A 20,031-nucleotide genomic window follows, 5' to 3' on the forward strand; every position below is an offset into this window, starting at 1 on the left:
GTGGGAAGCCAAGGCCTGGCTGGGTGGGAGGAGGGAGCACATCGGGAGCCCTCCCTTCCGTGATGATGATTACACCCCAGGCTTAGGCCCTGCTTGGAGCTGGGCAGGAAATTGTACTTCCTTCACTTCACAATGACAAGGGCCTTTTATCCCCACACACGGGGGCTTTGTAAATTACTGCCATCTCTCGCAATTAATTTTGCCGGGCTGTGTTTTACCCCTACGTGGGAGAGGGCACCCACCCACCTTCTCGGGAACCAGTGGTGCCCCCTCGCCCAGCTGGAGGGGGCATGTCTGCCGTCATCCCCCTGCACCTCAGCACAGCACCGGCCTCCCAGCTCCGCCTGCCTCCCCAAGGCTCCTAGGCTCCTGCTCAACCACTCCTGGCCACACCTTTCTTCCCCCTCCTCCTTCGTCCCTGCCAGAGGCCTTCCCAATCTCTCTGCAGGCCAGGTGGCTCCCCTTCTCCCACCCCCTAGCCCCAGGGCTAGGTCTCCCAGCCCTCAGGTGCCTGAGCTAGAAGCTCAGTCCTCCATTTAGAAGCCCTTAGCCTTCACATAGTGGACAGTCTCTTCAGAGACACAAGCCAGAGACACAAGGGAAGGACAAGTAAATACGAAAGATGAGTGGGAAGAGGTTAACCGTCAGCATGAGGACCAGTGAACGCAGGTCCAGGCCGGTGTTCAGGCACATGGTAGAAGTGAGAGCCTCAGAAGAGAGGCAGGAAGGTGGGGGCTGCCTCGTGCAGGGAACCCCGGGCTGCAGCTGCTGCTGGTAGCATTGTCATGGCACTTGTCTCAAAGTGTGACATCTCTCTGCACCCACTCCCACCCTCCCATGATTTCCAAAGTCCATCCCTGCTCTGCTGGGCTGCAGTTCTGTTCTGCTCAGGTCCGTGATTCCGGAGGGATGGGAGACTTGTGGGAGGGGCTGGTGCTGGGGGACCCTCCCTCCAGGACTGTGGGACAGGAAAAATGGGAGCCAAGCTGTGAGATCCTAGCTCCATGGAGTCATTTCTGCACTCCCCACCTCAGATCCTGCCTCAGCATCGCTTGCTGGGTGGAGGGAAGCTACCTCAGTTCCTGGAAGCTTTGAGACCAGGACACAGGTGGACCCTCACGTGATCATTTCCCTCACGAAGAATTTGCCAGGAAGCTGATGTCCAGTGATCTTTGACTGTCCCCTCAAAAGGGACTGTGAGTCTGGCTCACCCACTCACACCGTCTTCCCTGTCATCCTATCTTCTTCGGCATAGCTTTTTTTTTTTTTCTTTAAAATTAATTGTCCAAGTGATACATGAGTCTAACTGTGATACACGGTGTCTAACGGCGTCGATCAAACCGAAAAAAGTTAATGTTATGGGTGATACGCCCCAACTTCCCACAGACTTCCTGTTTCCAGCTTGGTGTGACACCTTCTAGACTTTGTGCCATGGTGTAAACACAGACAGATTTGGGCTCACATGGAACTAATGGACTGTGTTGTCACTGAGTGTACACGGTGTATGCTGTTTCACGACTCTGCTTTTTGCCTTTGACTGTGGCTTCCCATGCTGGTACATAGAGGACCTTTTCAGCATTTTAACTGCTATAGAGTATTCCACGGTTGAAACATAAAACCGTCTCTGCACTGAGAGACCTCTCGGTGCCTTTCAATTGTTTTGCTTTTCCAAAAGGCCACAGTGGACTCCTCTTCTTTCTGTGAGCACAGGGAAGAGTCCACTTGTAGGGCCAGGCCGGGGAGGGTATGCTGGGCTACCAGCCCGGTCCCCAGGGAGAGGGGCTCCCTTCTCAGACCTTCCCAAGGTGCAGAGCCTGGCCTAGCCTCCTCTCCCGGGCCCTGCTGGCTCAGTAGGCAGCTGCTCCGGGGGACAATCCCGTTTCCTGAATAGACTGTGAATTCCCAAGAGGCTTCACAGCTGTGTCTCTGGGGATAGGTCAGCTCAGCACATCCCAGAGGGCGAGCAGGGCAGCTTTGGTGAGCCCTGAGCTGAGGGTCCCTTCCACACCCTTGCAGCTGGAAGCCCCCTCCCCAACTCCACAACTCCCGTGAGGAGCAGCAGTGAACACCAGGAAGTCAAGACAAGCGTTTCCCAGCGGGCTTCTGTGTGCCCCAAGCCGCTGCCCTACACATGAGAGGCCAGCGAGTGCCAGCAAGTGAGGCCTGGCCACCCTGAGTCCCACCTGAGCCTCCACCTCAGGCCCACCCTGCTGGGCAAGACCCTGCGATAGCAAACTCCCCTTCTGAAGCCACTGCCTCCCAGCCAGGCTGCTGGTCCCCCAGGGCTCTACCCTCCACGAGGGAGCAAATACAGTCCCCTTGCGCACGATGTGGTCAGCAGTTAATAGCTGCTTAGCTATATCTGCTTTTTTTTTTTTTTTTTTAAGAACCCTAGTGAGAGGTATTGAGCGGAGCCATGGCACCGGACTGACTGAAGAGGACACTTGAGTAGGGCCCTGGGGTCTCCCCCAGCCGGCACCTCTGTAAGGCTGGTCCGCCTGGCAGATGCGCAGAGGGACTGAAGGAGGGACTCTTCCTGCTGATCTCATGCCCATGAGAGCGAGTGTCTGTTTAGGCCACGCTCTGCAGAGGTTGTTGGTACCCGCTGGCTAGTAGGTCTCCCCACCAACCTCTGAGGGGGATGGCCCTCCCCTTTTATAGATGAGGACACCGCCCCCCCCCTTGGCCCCCCCGCACAAGTTGCGGGGCAGGATTCCGTGCTCTTGACAAATATGTATTGAGATCCCGCCTCCCGCCCCTCTTGGGGGCATGGAGAACCAAGCTGGAAAGGGACAGAAGCAAGTCCCTGACCTCCTTTGGAGGGCGGGGCAACTGCCAATCAAGGAACCAACATGTGAGGGTAATAGCTCAGTGGGTTGCCAAATTGAAGAGAAAACAGGACAAGAGGTCCGAGAGGAAGTGTGTGTTGGGGGAGGGGTGCTGTGTGAAAGGAGGTCAGAAAGGGCATCACTAGGTCACATTCAAGCAGAAACCTGGGGGGAGTGAAGGAGCAAGCCCGCAGAGAGCGGGGTGAATCAGTGCAGAAGTCCTAAGGCAGAGTAGGGTAGGCAAGAGAGGAACTGAAGGAGGGGAGGTCAAGGGGTGGAGATGTCAGGGACCGTCCCATGGGGCCTAGGGGTTCCCTCAAAGATTCTGGTTCACAGCGGCTGTGAGGTCTCAGAAACACTGGCAGAAATTCCCGGAAGCTGGAAAAAAGCAACAGATTCTTTCTCTTTCCTGGGATCGTTATTCTTCATCTGGGGCCACAACAGTGTGGCCATTTTCTCCCCTTCTTGCTCCTCCTCCCCCTTCCTGGCCTTCCTCTAACCTCCTCCTGCTTCTCCTTTCTTCTCCCTGTTCCCTCCTCCTCCTGCTACCTTCTTCTTCTTCCCATTCCTCCCTCTCCTCCCTCTCTACACCTGCCCCTGACCTTGTCCCTAGCTGGCTTGCTCGCCTGCAGCAAGACAGTGGCTGCCTCCCAGTTGCAGGCAGGCACAGGCAGAGGACAAGGCCAGGAAAGGGACAGAGGAAAGAGGCCCCCAGAGAGGCAGGCAGCAGCACGAGGGAGGACGTCATGGGGGCCTCTGACCGCTATTCATTTCAGTCCCCTGGTGTCTCCATCAATAACCGTCTGCGTCTGCGAGGACCAGGAGGGAGGAGTGAGGAGGGGGGAGAAGGCGGGGTGATCTGGGGTCTGGATGGGGAGGGACGGGATGGAGTGGGGGAGAGACTTCCTGGCACTCATGGGTCCTCCCAGCCTGGGGCAAGAGTTGGAGGTGGGAAACACACAGAGCCCACAGGTTGCTGAGAGTTTCGGCCTCCCCGGTATCTCTCCCTGCTTCCTTCCTCCTTTCTATCCCCTTCGATCATACATTCCCTTCCATCTACTCTCCTAAGGGGAAGGGAGGCAGACCAATTTCTTTTCTTTTCTTTTCTTTTCTTTTTTTAAGATTTTATTTATTTGACAGAGAGAGACACAGAAAGAGAGGGAACACAAGTAGGGGGAGTGGGAGAGGGAGAAGCAGGCTTCCCGCTGAGTAGGGAGCCCAATGTGGGGCTCGATCCCAGGACCCTGGGATCATGACCTGAGCTGAAGGCAGATGCTTAAGGACTGAGCCACCCAGGCACCCCAGGACCAATTTCTATACTGGAAGAGAAGGAAGGCTTGTGTCCCCCCGCCCCCTGTCAGCAGTAGGTGGTGGAGGAGAAAGGAACCGCAGAGGATGCTGGGAGCACTCTGTTCCCCAGGGAGCGAGAAGCCAGAGAAAGCCTGGTAACAAGGGTTGGTGTAGGCTCCACCAGCCTGCAGACCTCACAGGAAAAGGGCCTGGGCCACAGAGCCTGGCACACATCGGGCACCTGGGAAGTAGTTAACAAATGGTCAGAGAATGGGTGGCTTGGGATGGACGTGAGGTTGGCTTGGGATGGACCAGAGCGGTCAAGAAGGGCTGCTCAGAATCAGGGGAACTTGATCGGATTCTTGAAAGAAGGGTGGGGTTAGAAGAGGGGAGAATGGGGCAAGAAGGCCTACCCAGTGAGAAGATCGTGAGAACAAAGGAAGAGGGGCAGTGGAGGGAAAGAAGCCTGGGGAACAAGGGAGGTAGCCAGGCTACAGGGTGCCTTCGGAAAGCTTGAGGTGACGGTCCACAGGAGACTAAAATCTTCTGTTGGCCAAAGGTGGCTTTTTGACTTCCCCTACGGCCTAGGTCTTACAGGCCTCGGAAGCCATGCTCAGCCATGTCTACAGGCAGAGGAAGAGGCCCCTGACACCCGGCAGTTTGCGGGAACTGCCAGAAAGACTCTCCTGCTAGCAAGCATGCTCTTTGCTTTGTCACCATACCTGAAGGGCCAGCAGAAAGAGTCACCCCTTGAGTTAGGTACATTGTTCTGTAAAATACAGATTCCCTGGTGAGGCACGGTCAGTCACTTAAGGGGCAAACTATACTGGAGTGACTGCGGAGCCCACAGGGTCAGCCCTCTCAATGCACACACGAGGATACTGAGGCTGCACAGGAGACGGAATTTGCCAGGGTCGCCCAGGGAATTAGAGGCAGAGCAAGAGTGGGCCTCAGCTCGTGTTGAGCGTTGGTGGGCTGGATATGCCCAAGAAGCCCTCTGACTGGAGGGCTGTGGAGATGTCACTGCACATGGGGTGGCAGGGGACACATGGACAGCCCCACTCACTTTATTAGTACAGACAGGCCTAGGGTCCTCCCTACAGATGAAGACTTTATTTGGCAGGGGCAGGTCTCGAGGGTCCTTCCATCATCCCTGATGGAGCAGCCGGCAGCACTCCGGAAGGGGCCAGAACAAGTTTGTGGTGCAACATGACTAGAGGTGTAGGGTGAGGGCTGGGAGCTGTCCCTTCCAGGAGGTACTGGGTGTGGAGCTAAGACAAAACAGCGGGGGAGGGGGGGGTGAGGAAGGGAGGGAAGGAGGAAGGGAGAGGCCGAGGCACAGGGCACAGGGACAGAAAGGGACCCGCGGGGAGAGGGGGCGGGGGCGTGGTGGTGGGGGGGAGATGCAGGGTGGGGAGACTTCGGTGAGTGAGCAAAACAGAAAAGCAACGCGAGGGACAAAAAGCAGACAGACAGGAAAACGGAGAGGCAAGGAAGCTCCAGTGGAGTGCACAGGAGAGAGAGAGGTGGGGAGAGGGACCCAGAGCGGGGAGGGGCCGAGACTGGAGGGCGGGCGAGAGGGCGCGTCGGCGGCCCGGGGGCGCCCCACTGACCCTTCTCGGCGCTTGCTTCCCTCCCTAGGCTGCGCTTTCCTCACCTACTGCGAGCGTGAGTCAGCGCTGAAGGCCCAGAGCGCGCTGCACGAGCAGAAGACTCTGCCCGGGGTAAGTGGCGCCCGCCGAGGCGCGAGCGACCGACGCGCCGACAGGGGGCGACTTCGGGAGGCCGGGCTGCGTCGCGGCCGGCGGGGGGGATCGCGGGCCCCGGGCGCGCGCCTGCCTCCGCTCCGGAGCTGGCGCGCCGCCCCCGGCGCCCCCAGAAGCCGGGAGACGCGGGGTCGGAACGAGGGAGCGTGGGCGCCGGGCTCCGAGCTCACCCCGCGGCGTCCTCACCCAGCCGTCCAGGCCCGACGGAATCCCGGGCCGGGGGCGAACTCGGCCACGGCCGCGGAGCTGGGGCGCGGCTCCTCCCCGGACCCTCCCGACGCCTCCGATCCGGTCCCTGCTCCGCGCACTTCCCGCGCGGGCAGCCGGGGCGGGGACGCAGGGTGCCCTGGGTCTCCGGAGCCCGGAGCAGGCTCCGCCGGCCCCACGGGGCCCCCAGTGGCGGGGCCTCCCGAGCGCTAGCTGATCGACGTCGGACACGGAGTGTTCCTGGGGCGGGGGTGGGGGCCGGGGCGGGAGGGGGCGCCTCCTCGCCCAGGCTCGGCGCCGCAAGTGAGATCACCGCGGTTTATTTAAGGAGCCAGCCCTCGTCTTTGATAAACTATCGCGCCTCAGCCCTGGTTTATAGCTTCTGTGCGGGGGAGAAGAGAATTATTTATGGCCCCCCTAACTGGGTGTGATATCAGCCATGGCTATTATCGCGGCTAGTTCATCACCATAAAATAAGAAGTGTTCCTCGGGTCAAGGGTCTGCGCGGTCTCTCCTGTGGGTTCAGAGAGATTGGGGGGGGGGTAGATATACGGCTCACCGAGTATCTAAAGATAAATGGAAAGATGTGAGTGTTTGTGGGCATTATTTAAAGAATTTGCAAATATACCGTGGTTAAGCTTATACAATGGACACTGCAGGGGAGCACGTGTATTCTGTGTGTGTGCTCACCGGTGTTTACACATGCATGTTTACATTCTTACCGAGCAAACCCGTATGTAAACACACGTTTCCATTTCTGCCCCACAGCGGGAAAGGTTAACCAGGTAGACAGAAAATGCAACCCTGGGTCGGGGCAGCCTTCCTTTGCATCACAGATCCTTCTTTACCCATTTAGGGGAGGGGAGGGCCTTCCTTCCATTAAGACAGCCTTTGTATTGTATTTTGGTACTTGTGATTGCAAAGCACGGGGCTGAGTCATCTTAATAACATACCCGCGGATGCAAATGTATGGAAATCGTGCACCGCACAGGTTTTTGTGTGGAGCCCAGCTCTGGCACGGTGGCCATTCCCCAGTTGGTTTTTTAGTGGCGCGGCTACACGCACATATATTATAGTAATTACTTTCTGGGTGCCCTCTGTAAGATGGCAGAAATATGCTCCACATCGCCCCATGTTATGTGTGAAGCATAAAGCCATATTGTAAGATAATCAAAGCCTTCTGAGAAAGGTTTGTGCTGATTAATAAAGTGTTTATGGTACTTTGTTTTGGGGGAGATTGTGATAGATATTTTAGAACCACCCAAATGGAAGAAAATACCGTATTGTTTTGGGAGGCCCTTCATCAGCCTGAGAGAGATTGCCGGGGAGTTTTGTGATGGCTAAAAGCTGAGAATTAGATGGGGAAACAGAAAGAGAAGGTGGGAGGGAGAGACTCAGGATTTTGAAGGGGGAGAGAAGGGGGACTGGGAGAATTTCAGTAGCAAGTGTGGATTGTTCAGGATCTAACATTAACTTGTGGTTGTTTATTTTACATATAATAGAATAGCTAAATGATGGAGTGTATTAGTTCTTTAATAATTTATAGAAATACTTTGATGTTGCAGTAATTACATTAAAGGTCACATATCAAAGGTAATTTGGTTGAGCAGCTGTGATGGTTTCTCAGAAGCAATCAATACCACTGTCCGTGGTGCTGATTTCACCAAGGGGCCTGCCAGATTAAAGCAGGCTTATTACCAGGCAGAAAGGCCCAGGGGAAATCAGGAGCACATTGGAGCGACGCGCCAGCCCCCCTTCCACCGATAATTAACACTGTTCCCCATAATCTGCGCTAATCCTTCATACTGGGAGATCCAGTGGCATTTTTCTGAAATCACAAAGACGAGTTAGGCAAGTTTGGGAGAAAGGACAAAAAGAAACGTGAATGTATGTTGAGAGATGGGAGGGGTGAGGAGAAGCCAATGGTGGGGCTAAAACATAGCCTGGAGTCCCCTTGCAGTGCCTGGAATGCCTGTTCTTTCTTCAAAGGCCTCACAGGGAGACTCGTGGCCTCAAAGACCTCATCACAATTCTCAGGGAAGGCACAGCCTTGGGGGGGGGGGCAGGGAATGGTGTGGAGGGACATAGAGAAAAGACAAGATTGAAGCTCAAACTTCCCAGGGCCTATTGTCTCCACACACATTCACATGGAAACAAATGAAAAACAAAATGACCAAATAAAATTATGCTTTAAAGTGGATTCCAGAAAGCAGAACTGGTGTTATTATTGTGGTTCTCTCCTTTGAGATCAGAGAAAGTGTGATGCTAGCAAATGCAGGGACAGGACCAAGCAAAATGCTGTCACCCTAACCAAATAAGGGGTATTTCCACCAGCTAAGACTGTGCTCTTGGCCACCTGTTTGATGGGGGGGTGGCGCAGAGAGAGACTTCTTCTTGTTTGGCGTGACCACATTAGGTGCCCCAGTGAGCACACTCTGTGTCAGACTAAGAAGAAAGCAATTGAAAAAAGCACCTAGAAAACTGGTAACCTCAGCAATTTAGGCACTTTTCCAGACTTCAAAATCCATTAAAATCAGTCCATTAAAACCAGCCCTCCACTTTTTCACTGAAAAGGAAAAGAGGGGAGAAAATAGTGCGGGCAACCCATTCTGTTTCCCAGCAAGTTCCAGGGCTTGCCTGTCGGCAGCAAGGAGAACAGTACCATTGTTGATGCGTGTGCACGCACACACACACACATCACCATCACCATAACCATCACCAAAAACAACAACAAAACAACAGAGGTAAAACTAGAGAAGCCCCTCAATATGGGTCTTCATTTAGGGACTGAGAAGGGTGCTGACATTTCTCTTGGGGTGAGTGGAAGCTCAGAAACCATTCCACGATGGCTATTCTTGCAAGTCAGAGGTCAGTGTCCCCAGGTACCGCCCTAACCAAAGTTCCTGGGATGGCTGATGGAATCATTCCTGGACCAGTGTCACAAATGGATTATTATTTTTGAGTTCAGCATGACTTGGTTAAAATGAGATTATTAAATCACAAAAGCTCATCAGGGTCCTTTTGAAGCAGTATCTTCTGCCAGGATCTAGGCAGAGTGATTCCACTCTTCTAAACTCTCCATCTCTATGTCTTCCTCACACTCTTGATCGCCCTTTCCTGGCCCTCTGCCCCTCTTCAGCCCACCCTCTTCCATATCCAACATTTGTTCCCCTACTTGTAGGGTACAGCCAACATCATCATGCATTTCCTGAGTGTGTTCTGGGCACTGTGCTAGGCATCCTGGCAAATACATGTTTAGAAAAACTCATTCTTATCCCTCTCGGAGGTTTCCATCAAGTTAGAGACAAAAGCTACCCACGTGCACAAAAATATTAACACTACAAGGCAGCAGTTTATTATAAAATGGGTAGTGTGGACAGTTGCTCGATATAACAACTAATATTTATTAATTTAAGCATTACTATCCGATGGACAGGAAGCAAGCATGTTACCTCCATTACCTCATTTTATCTTCACAACTACCCTAAGAGGAAATTATCAGGATTACCCCCCACACATGTAGAAACCCAGGCTTAGATTAAACAATTTGTCCAAAGTCACATAATTAACAAATGGCCAAGCCAGGACCAGCACCAGGACACCCACCTCTCTTTTTTAGCACTACCAGTTGCTTTCGGGGGGATCCGGATGACTGTGGGGTATAGGAGTAGCTCAAGGTTTTGTTCAGGATATGGGCAGGCTGGTAATAGAGAGTCGGGAGGAGGACAGGTGTTTGAGATGAGCACACTGGTCTGAGAATCAGCCTGAACACAAGGCATGAATGACAGGTCAGGAGCTGTGAGCTGGGCCAGAGGGGTCCACTCAGAGAGTTCCCTGGGGCCTGAGTGTGCACAGGAGACCTCTTGGAAGAATTCTGTTCCTTAAAATAGGCCCCTGCTACTTAGTCTCAGCCCCCGTGCCTTTGGGACTTTGCAGGCAATTGTCTTCCAGGAAGACCCCATCTGTTTCCAAAGTTAGAAATGTAGGGCCTCTGGGGAGAGATTCGATAAGGAAAACCAAGCAACATGGCCAGTAGTAGCCAGCACTTTGCTCCTCTGACAGCAGAAAGGGCTCTTCACCAGGGCTGCTAAGGGGGAAGAGCTAGGTTCAATTAGCAGGAGGCCTGTGGAAACAGCAAGAGGAAGGAGCAGACAGGGAAGAGAAGACGAGAGGGAACTGGCAAGGGGAGGAGGGCGTGGGGAGAGTAGGAGCAGTATCTGCTTGGTAAACATTAAAGTTCCAATTCACTAGTTAAAGATTGGCTTTTGTGCCCTCGCTCTGGCAACCCCAGAATACAAAGCAAACCAACACACTGCTCTCTGTCTGTCTCCCACCCCCAGCCTTGGGTTCAGCCCACTAGACATGTAACATCACTGCCATCACACCTCCAGACGCAGGTCCCCGCAAATCCGGACCAGCCATTCCTATGGAAATTCAGTGTGACCTTCTTTGAGTATACCAGGAAAGATGTTAAAATGGAAAATTAAAATACAAAACAACCCTAATTGGATTTCTAGCTTCACCCCCCACCCCCGGCCCCCGCAGGTCCGGATGCCTTCTCTGTCTTTGCCCATCTTTCCTTTGCCTGAGTCCCGTCTTGTCTTCCATTCTTTCTCTTTCTCCCTTTCTCTATGCCTGTTTCCTCCTCCTTTCTCTCCCTCCTGGTCATTTTTCTCTTCCTCTTTCCCCCTTTTGTTTTCTACCCTGTCTTCATTTATCATTCTCACTTGCCTCTTCTGGCTCTCCCCTCTCCGCCTCCCTCCCTCTGGCTCTCCCTCTTTCTCCCTCTGTGCACCCTGTCTCCACCTTGACACCCTCCGACCTGCTCCAGCTTTCCTGGGGCTTCCTGAGGAGGCCCCTCTCCCTCATGACAAGCGTGCTATGGAAGGATCCATCCAATTTTATGTACAACTGTAAAGATGAATGATAAGTAGAAAGGATGCAGGCAAGAACAAGATGAATAAATTATAAAGGGCAAATGATGACAAGCCAGGGGTCCCCAGAGACAGTGATATGATAACAGAAACTAAAGACGAATTTATGATGGATGTAGTTAGCATGTACGGAGGCTGTTAATTCTTCAGGGTAGTTTTACAACTTCTAGTGATTGGCGCAATCAAAGAGTTTCATTTTAGAGATATGGTGTATTTCCATTTGTCTGTCCTCTGGGCCCGGTGTTGGCGCCTGTCTCTATGTGGTGAGCCTGGGTCATGTCGGCACGTGCGTCTTCTCCCCCAGCCCCTGCCACCTTTGTGTGTCTCTGCTTTCCACGCTGGGGTCACAAGCCAGATCCCTGCCCACCTCCAGCTCCCCGGTCCTGCTGTCCTTCTTCCTCCTGAGTGTCTTAGCTTGGGGCTTGTTGAAACAAAGTACCACACTGGGGAGCTTACATAACAGAAATTTATTGTCTTACAGTTCTGGGGCTAGAAGTCCAAGATCAAGTTGTTGGCAGGGTTGATTCCTACTGAGGTCTATGAGGGAGAGTCTGTTCCAGGCCTCTCTCCTCGTTTCTGGGAGCCTTAGGTGTTCCCTGGCTTGTAGATAATGTTCTTCTCTGGTGTCCCATCACCTTCCCTGTATGCGTGTCTGTGTCCAACCTTCCCCTCTGATAAGGACACACCAGTCACATGTCCTCATCTTAAACTTGATTACTTCTGCAAAGACCCTATTTCAAATAAGGTCACATTCATGAGTACTGGGTGGCAGTTAGGACTTCAACATCTCTTGGGGGGAACACAGTTCAACCTATAACCTAGAGAAATGGACAACCGAATGGCTCTTCCATGGCAGGGAGGAAACGTCTCCAAAAGTGGGAACCCATGATCTGAGAGGAAGGAGTTGCAGGTTTCCTTGAAGCAGACCGGGGACCAGAAACCAGGCATCCGCAGCCCACCCACGTGTGGGGTTTCTCCAGCTCCTCCCTCTGCAGGATCCCCATCATGCCAGGAAGCAGATCTGGCAGCCTCTCAGATGGCGCCACAGATAGGAGGGCTGGGGCTGAGAGTACATCAAGCAGAAGGGAACACCAGAGTTCCCAGAGGGAAGTCAGAAATGCCTGAAATCCAGACAGCAAGCACGAGATAGGCACCCTCTGTTCCTGCCTCTCCTCCCCCACCCCAGGCCTTGGCCCCAGTCCACCTCCCTCGCTTCTATGCAGAGACTCTTCACTCCCCTGCGCACAGAGACGTCTCAGAGTCCTCCCACCCAGGCCTTTGCCTCCCCTGCACTGCCCACACTGGCGTAGGTGGGAACATGTCCCCATGTTTTTGGCAAGTGACTCTTAACTCCAGTATGGAGTCATTACCATTACCATTTGCCATGCCCCCACAAAGACGGGCAACCCGAGGTGATGCTGGCAGAAAGCGGTGTGGCTCCTCATTCTTCAATTATTCGTGAAAATACTTGTTGTAAAGAGAAAAGGGCTGAAATTCAGGGGATTTCAGCGTCAGCGTCCCCATTTATTATGGTTCAAATATGTTTTGATCAAAGGCATTGGCAGTGTTTTCAACTAGACCACCAGGGGGCACCAGGCAAGTGGCTTCCTGCCCTGTGGCTGAGGGGGCACAAAGCAAGGGAGACTGCTGCGCCCAACTCTTGTGTTCAGCGCGGAAGAGGCCACGTGATGCCAAACGCTCCGTGCCACCCACTTACAGCACTTGTCAGCCTGAACCCCACCGGCGGGATGACTTAGGACAAGCCACCTGACCTTTCTGGACCTCTCTCTTAATTCTATAATGAAAATCATATGTATAAGACCTTTATATGCTGTGGATTGCTATAAATAATCCAAGTATTATTATGAATGCTGAAACAGCAATGTCAGTGTGAATGACCACAGGGTTCATTGTTACAGTAAAATCTGGTGACTCCTAATTCATAGGTGAAGTAGTCACAGGACAATTAAAATGTAAAATGATCAAATGTGTAGTTTAGACCATATGTCCTGTTACGTTTCAGAAGAGCAAGACTGGACACCTGGGTGGCTCAGTCAGTTAGGTGTCTGCCTTTAGCTGAGACCATGAGCTCAGGGTCCTGGGATGGAGGCCCGCATGGGGCTCCCTGCTCAGTAAGGAGCCTGCTTCTCCTTCTCCCTCTTCCCCTCCTCCTGCTTGTGCTCTCTTTCTCTCTGTCTCTCTCTCAAATAAATAAATAAAATCTTTAAAAAAAAAAAAAAGAGCAAGATGACTATGACCTGGAATGACCAGAAAGGGCTTCATGGAGGAGAGAGAGAGTTCAAGTGTGTGCAAGGGAGGGGAATCAAAAAGGCAGTAAGAAGGGAAGACTTTGGGGAGCCAGGAGTCTGGATTTTCTCAAGTTAGGGATGAGAAGGCCTTCCTCGCACTGCTGCTTTGCAGCACCTCCTGCCCGGACAGCCTGCAGGCCCCAGTCACAGGCAGATGAGTCACACTGACATCCTGCTCACTCTGGGCATGGATGGCTTCAGGCCCAGCAATCCCCTGTTTCCCTCCTCCCTGGAAAAGCCCGACTCCTGCTTCTCACCCCGCACAGTCCTCCCCGGGCTTCAAGACTTAGCATCAAGCACCACTCCCCAACTTCCTCTAGCAAGCTCTCCCAGGTTGCTCTAAGCCACACAGGTCTCCCCTGTGTCTGAGCAGGGTCAGCAGCACTGGAGTCCAAACCCTGGCCGAAGCGTGTTTGTGGGACCTGTGCGTCAGCAATGTCAGTGTGCTTTTTAGAAATGCAGTCTTGGGGTCGCCTGGGTGGCTCAGTGGGTTGGGGCCTCTGCCTTCCTCTCTGGTCATGATCCCGGGTTCCTGGGATCAAGCCCTGAGTCGGGCTCTCTGCTCGGCAGGGTGCCTGCTTCCTCCTCTCTCTCTGCCTGCCTCTCTGCCTACTTGTGATCTCTGTCAAAAAAAATAAAAAAAAAAAATGCAGTCTTGGGCCCTACCCTGGACTGAGTCCTGTCACTCAGACTGTACCCCACTGCATTTTAACAAGAGCTCTAGAAGATTCATGTGCACAAAAATTTGATGGCCACTGGCCTAACTTCAGGCTCTGAAAGATAATGCCTTGTTTTGAATGCTCCCAGTAGCAGACTCTTAGACAAGCACTTGAGTACAAGTGGTTTTTTTGGATAGTGACCCCAGGAAACATGAATAGAAAGTGAGGAAGTATGACAGGAGGGAAAGAGATCGATAAAGGGTGTGTCCTCAGGCAGACTAGCTTCCACCGTGAGGGGTACTTAGTCCCACTGGGGTCTCTAGCCCCAATGTGGGTCACACTTCCCAGGGTCACCAACCCAGCGTCACCAACCCAGGGTCACCCACCCAATTCCCACCAGTCTTTGGTTGAGAATGTGTGCAGGGACCAGGAATTCCCCAGCTCTCCGTGGCTGGCCGCATGGGTGGACAGAGTGGGCACCTTGGTCCAAGAAAGCCCTCAGACAGCAGGTGCCGATGCTGGCAGCTGGAAGGGAGGCCACGGTCATGACGGTGAGGAGAGCAAGGGGCTATAGGCAGGGTACTGCCTGCATTTGCTGCAGATCTGCTCTGGCCCCTGACTCCATACTCTCGAATAGGAGGGAAGATGACAGAGACCTGTCTCTCCAGCCATGATGACAACAGCCATTCACCAGGTGCTCACCATGTGCCAGCCACATCACAAGGATGATCCCACTTACGGGCCCAGGTAGCATCGCACTGGGGCTCTCAAGAAAGGATCGCTAGCACTGTCTTATGGAAGAGGACTCCGAGGTGAAGGGGCTTCCTTGGGGTCATGTGGCCAGGGAGAGGTCTGGCTCCGTGGCTAGGGAGAGGTCTGGCTCCAAGGCCCGTGCACCCTCCACTGAATCCCGTGGTATCCGCTGTGCAGACAATTGGAGCTTCACAATGGGCAGGAATAGTATTTCTTCCTCAGTCCCTGTCACCTAAGGCCAAGACCAAGCTGTTCCCACAAGAGATTCTGGCCTCAGTGCTAGAACCCCTGGGGTCCACATGAGGCAGGGCAGGGCCCTATACGTGTCACTGCAGAGGAGATCTGCCTTTAGATTGGAAAGCATTGCTTTTATGTGGAAAGCAGTATCAGATTCCAGCTTTAGCTCTGCCTGGATCCTTACGGTATGCCCTTAGGAAACCACTTAATCTCTTTGAACCTTAGTTGCAATCACTATCCTGTCGGTTAGAAATACATTTGACTTCAGTGGCTTCAACAAATGGAGCTTGGGTTTTTTTTGCATATCACAGGTTCTCAGGTTTGGCAGCATAACAATGTCAGCGGCTCTTCCCTCATGGTTATAAAATGGCTGCCGCAGCTCCATGCATCACATCCACAATCAAGCAGAGTAAATCCAGCTGCGTCTGCCCCTTTTATCCAAAACGCAAAAGGTTTCCCTGAGGCCCCTTCCCAGTAGAGTTCAGTGTATGTCTCACAGCCAGAACTGTGTCCCGTGGTCACCTTAGCTGCAAGGCAGGCCGGGAAAGGGGATTTCATATCTGCTATGAATAAAACCCTGTACTCTGGTTCACGAAGGAGAAGAGGGGATGGATCCCGGGTAGGAGCCAGCAGAGTCTGCCGCACCACCCTCCTAGAGATGGGTGTGGGGTACAGAAAATCAAGCTGGGCCAGAGTAGCAGCTGCACCCCACACACATGCAGGGTTTGCTTGTATGAGGAGGCTGAGTCAGAAAGAGGAGTTTCGCAGTGTGTTCGAGAGATGTTTCTTCAACATGGCACTGCTAACTCAGCACGTTTATTCAACCACTGACATGGTTTCCGATTCCATGGGATTCGCAGCGAGGGAGGAAGATTTCAGCCCCTTATTTTTACCATCTGTGTCTTCCTTGAACTTGTATCTTTCTGTGCCTCTGGATTTGGCTTAAATATTAAAGAATCGAAGGCCACTGTGCCTACAGACAGCTGTCGCCCATCACAGCATGCCATGACTGTCCCCCCCCACCCCACACCCCTTTGTCTGCTGTCACGCTGCATGCATACCTTCTGAAAGTGGCCCAGCCAGTCCTCAGGGCCAGCAACAACGGTGACAACTTTGTTTTTCAAAAACTGAAGCGCACACCTCTGGCCTATTGTAGGGGGTGTGGAGTGAGGCTGCGGGCTCAGTGTAAATCCCGCCTGAGAAATGAGAACTTAAACACTTGTGATTAGCTTCAGCTCCAGCGGACTGAGCAGGGCTGGCCTGTGCTTCCCCTGTGGCCTCTGCCAGCAGTCTGAGGAAGGCCCACCAAGCCCTCCCCAACCCCCAGTGGCAGGAACTGTCCCAAAAGATAGTGAGCCTCTGGCCACAGTAGTGTTCAAACCGATTCTGAGTGGCCTGGGGGGGGAGGAGGGCAATGCAGGCAGTTCCCACGTCAGATCAAATCACTCCTAGGCGAGCCAAGATCCCATGATTGTCTCCTTGTTTTACTTGTTTCTCTATCATACAAGGCCCCACAGCTCCTGTCCCCGTCTGAAGCCCTGGCCAAGCCCCGCTGTCCCACTTGCGTGCCCCAGCCTCAATCCAGGAGGACGTCCTCCCGAAGACCCTGCCCTCCCAATATCTCCCTTCTCTGAAGGCCCTCAGGATTTAGAGCCCACCGTGCCGCCAGGCAGGCTTGCGCCCTGATTTCAGCCAACCCAGCTCCTCCACTCTGAACTGTGTGACCTTGGACAATTCATTTCACTTCTCCGTGCTTCATCTCAACCCTGGGATGCCAATAGTGCCTTGGGGCTGTTTCTGCATAGTGTGAGGTCCAGCCTGCAAAGCCCCAAGCACGCTGCGTCCACGTAGGAGATGTGTAACGGTCTCTGCATGGCTGTGGCTATCCTTGTGGCCACTCTCCCCTCCAGAGGGGCAAGTGTCCCTGCTTGGCTCCTTCTGATCTGTCCCCACCCCTGTCTGCCATGACCTGGTGGACCACTGACCCATGATGCGTAGTCACAAGGACCCTGGCTGCATAGCTTAGCACCGGGCTGGCCACACGGGGAGACCGACAAGCCCCAGTGCACGGGAGCCAAGTGCGAGAGTGGCAGGAAGACCCCTGGCTTGCTGCGCCGCTCCCTGCCAAGGCCTGGCTGTGCTGGAGGAGAGAGACTCGGGATCACTACTCCGTGCCCCCAGGAGAGGTGTGGGCCCAAGTCTGTCCTCACGGTTCCCACGCTCCGCGCAGGAGAGCTCCGTACTTGCCCCACCACTCCCCGTTCACGGAGCCCCACCCCGAACAAGGGCAGCCCCCCTGGCAGCTGGGCAGCGGGAGCCCAGAAGACTTACCACCAAACCAGTAAGAACAGAAGCAGATTCGTGCCCCGGCAGCCACATCGTTTCGCATGGTCCAGGAGGCCCTTCCAGGCAGGGCGACCCAGGGATCCGAAATGAATATGCATTTGGCCTCTCCCAGCAGCCCTGACAGCTGGCATCCGACAGCTGGGACTGCTCACGGCCTGAGAGAAGGTTTTTAATTCAGTTCGTAAGTGTTTCCTGAGCACCCACCAGGAGCGCGGCCCTGTGCTAGGTGCGGCTTGGCAGGTGGGAGCGAGGAGAGGCCGAGAACCCTGCTGCCCCTTGGGGCTTTCCCTCTTGCCGAGGAGAAAAGATGTACATGCCAAGCAATTAGAGGACGATGGATTGTGAGTTTGGACTGAGATTTAGCGCTCTGAGTAGTAGTCTGGGAGCCCTGCAAGGCCCCGGGGCTTGTTTACCCAGCGCCTTCCATGAGCCCACACTGGGTGCTGAGGGCACTGTCTTGGGACCGTGGGCAGGATCGGGGCCCCTGGAGAGGGGCTGGAGACAGCATTCCGTTGAGGCGAGAGCACGCACAACACAGGAAGGGAGGGAGTGAGGCTACGCCAACACTGTCCTGTGGGAGCTCAGGATGCCCTGAGAGAAGGGACGCGGAAAGGCGGAGGAGGCTCGGGCCCGAGTGGGGAAGGCCTGGAATGTCCCACTGAGCAACTTGCTCTCTTTTCTTTCAGTGCCTGGGAGCCATTAAAGCTTCCTGAGTAGGAGAATGACGGCTTCCCCATGACAGGCAGCATGGTCTGGAGGGGGAAGACCTGTCCAGCGAGAGGCCGGAAGTGGGAGAGTGGCATCAGGAATAGAGCTGAGGGACTGGAGAGCCTTCCAGAGTCTCCCTTTGCTGAGCAGCCTTAGTGGGCCAGGCCAGCACACTTGGGGCACGAGCTGGCAGGAGGCCACTCACTCGGTGTTGGAAAGCCTGCTGGAGGGAGCTGGAGGGGAAACGTGGCTCCCTCTAGGATGTGGAAGCTGGCGAAGGAACCTTGGCACTTTTCCCCCACCCCCAACACTGCTTAGAGGACAGTTCTCACCTGGAGGAGAGTTCTGGAGAGGTTCCTAAACCACCTAACAGCACCTTGAAGGTTCTGAGATAGTCAGGTTTGTAACAGGTGCCAAGGAAGGGGTTCAACACCTTACATAAACACACATGTGCATGGGCACACACACGTGCACACACACATGCATGCACATGTGCAGGCGTGAAGTCAGGGAGCAGCCTGGGAATCCATATGTTGCAAATGCTCCCTGGGTGATTTCAGTGCTCCTCCCGGCCCTGGAGCCCTGGGCACCCCCGCTCCGTGTCCAGCACTGTCAGGAAACCCGTCCCTGCTCTCGGTGTCCATGCTACCCTGTTTTCCTCCTGAGGGCCCGAGAAGCTCAGAAATTAAAGTGGCGCCTTAGCATCCCCTGCTTCGTGCCCCCATTCTGCAAGGGGGACTCAGAAGTCCAAAGACAGTGCGTAGCCTGTGAGGGTCCGTGGACATGGGGCACACTGCTGAGATGTCACATCTGCACCCTTTCTCCCTGGGATCCCAGGCTTCATCTCCAAGAGCCCCATGGCGGAGAAATCTGGTAAGTCCGCCCGCCTTCGGAAGAGCTGGGGAGGACACCCGTTTCCATTAGCATCATATTATGGGGTGTGCTCAGTGCGGTTTGATTACTTTTCAGTAGACAGTCCAACAGTGCTTCCAAGTGAATGTCCTGCCAAGCCTGCTTTAATGAACAGATACAAAGCATGTGTGATTAGCACAGTGATGGTGTGACAGCGAGCACCAGTAAGCCACTTGCAAACACTGTCGCTCTCTGAGGTAGATGACATATCCCTGCAGACAACAATTCTGCACTATTTATTTGCTGATCAACATTTTTGACCCCACAGATTTTGCAAGAACTGACTTCTCTTTCTCATCTGACTTGGAGAGTTCAGAATTTTCAGAGGGCAACCATCTCCTTAAGTAGTGCACATCTCAAAGATGGAAGGAACTTGGGGTGGGGTCTCAGCCCCTCCTGAAAGCCTCCCCGGATGGAGTGGACCCCCATTCTCTAACCGCACCCTCCATGGTCTCACTGGGGATGGTGCTGCATTACGAGGTGACAGGATAGGGTAGGTCCCACGGATGCCCCTCACGCCTCTCAGACCCCACGGAGTTTGGCGTTATTTCGTGTGCTTCCCATTCACACCCCGCCTAAGGTTGCTCGAAGCCCGGGAGACCGTGGGGCAAGAGCCCAGCCTGTCACGTATCAGGCGATGGAGGCAAACTGATCCTCTGGCGGCCGCTGGCGCCTTCCCGGGCTCATGCCTGCGGGTTCTAGGGAGACGGTATGTGCCATCTTCCTCTATTCTTATTAAACGATTTATCTGGGGGAACTTAATATTTTCTTTTAGGATAAACTGAGCTAATACGATGTGCTTGTTTTAATTTGTGAGGTTAACTGATCTAATTATCTGTGGCGTTCAGTTAAATCCTTGTGCCTGGGCCGGCTGCAGGTGTGGGCTTTGAATCCTGCCAACAGGAAATCTCTTAAAACGAGCTGATCTAACGCAGCGGGTCTGCTGGTATGAGGGATTTTCTAATAATGCATGAATTTATTAACAGCTAAAGATAAATAGAGGATGTATTTACATTAAACAAATTCACAAGGAACTGTCTGCTGCTTCCCTGCCCCCCTCCCGATGCATGTATCCCCCCACT

The 20,031-nt window shown here is 53.8% G+C and overlaps 1 protein-coding gene across 29 annotated transcripts in view; it reads left to right on the forward strand.

Moving 5' to 3' along the window:
- The window catches only part of CELF4 (CUGBP Elav-like family member 4), a gene marked incomplete at both ends in the record, with an annotated part of 288,183 nt that overhangs the window by 69,749 nt on the left and 198,403 nt on the right, over positions 1-20,031 (forward strand). For 27 of the 29 annotated variants that reach the window (XM_080821766.1, XM_080821758.1, XM_080821767.1 and 24 more), the window contains one exon: positions 5,760-5,842. In XM_080821766.1, the coding sequence (XP_080677892.1) occupies positions 5,760-5,842 (83 nt within the window). Of the gene's footprint in view, positions 1-5,517; positions 5,645-5,759; positions 5,843-20,031 lie in introns of those variants that run through there. The other 2 variants (XM_080821761.1, XM_080821762.1) reach the window with 2 other exon arrangements.

The sequence above is a fragment of the Martes martes genome (genome assembly GCF_963455335.1).
Source record: "Martes martes genome assembly, chromosome: 13".
NCBI classification, from domain to species: Eukaryota; Metazoa; Chordata; class Mammalia; order Carnivora; family Mustelidae; genus Martes; species Martes martes.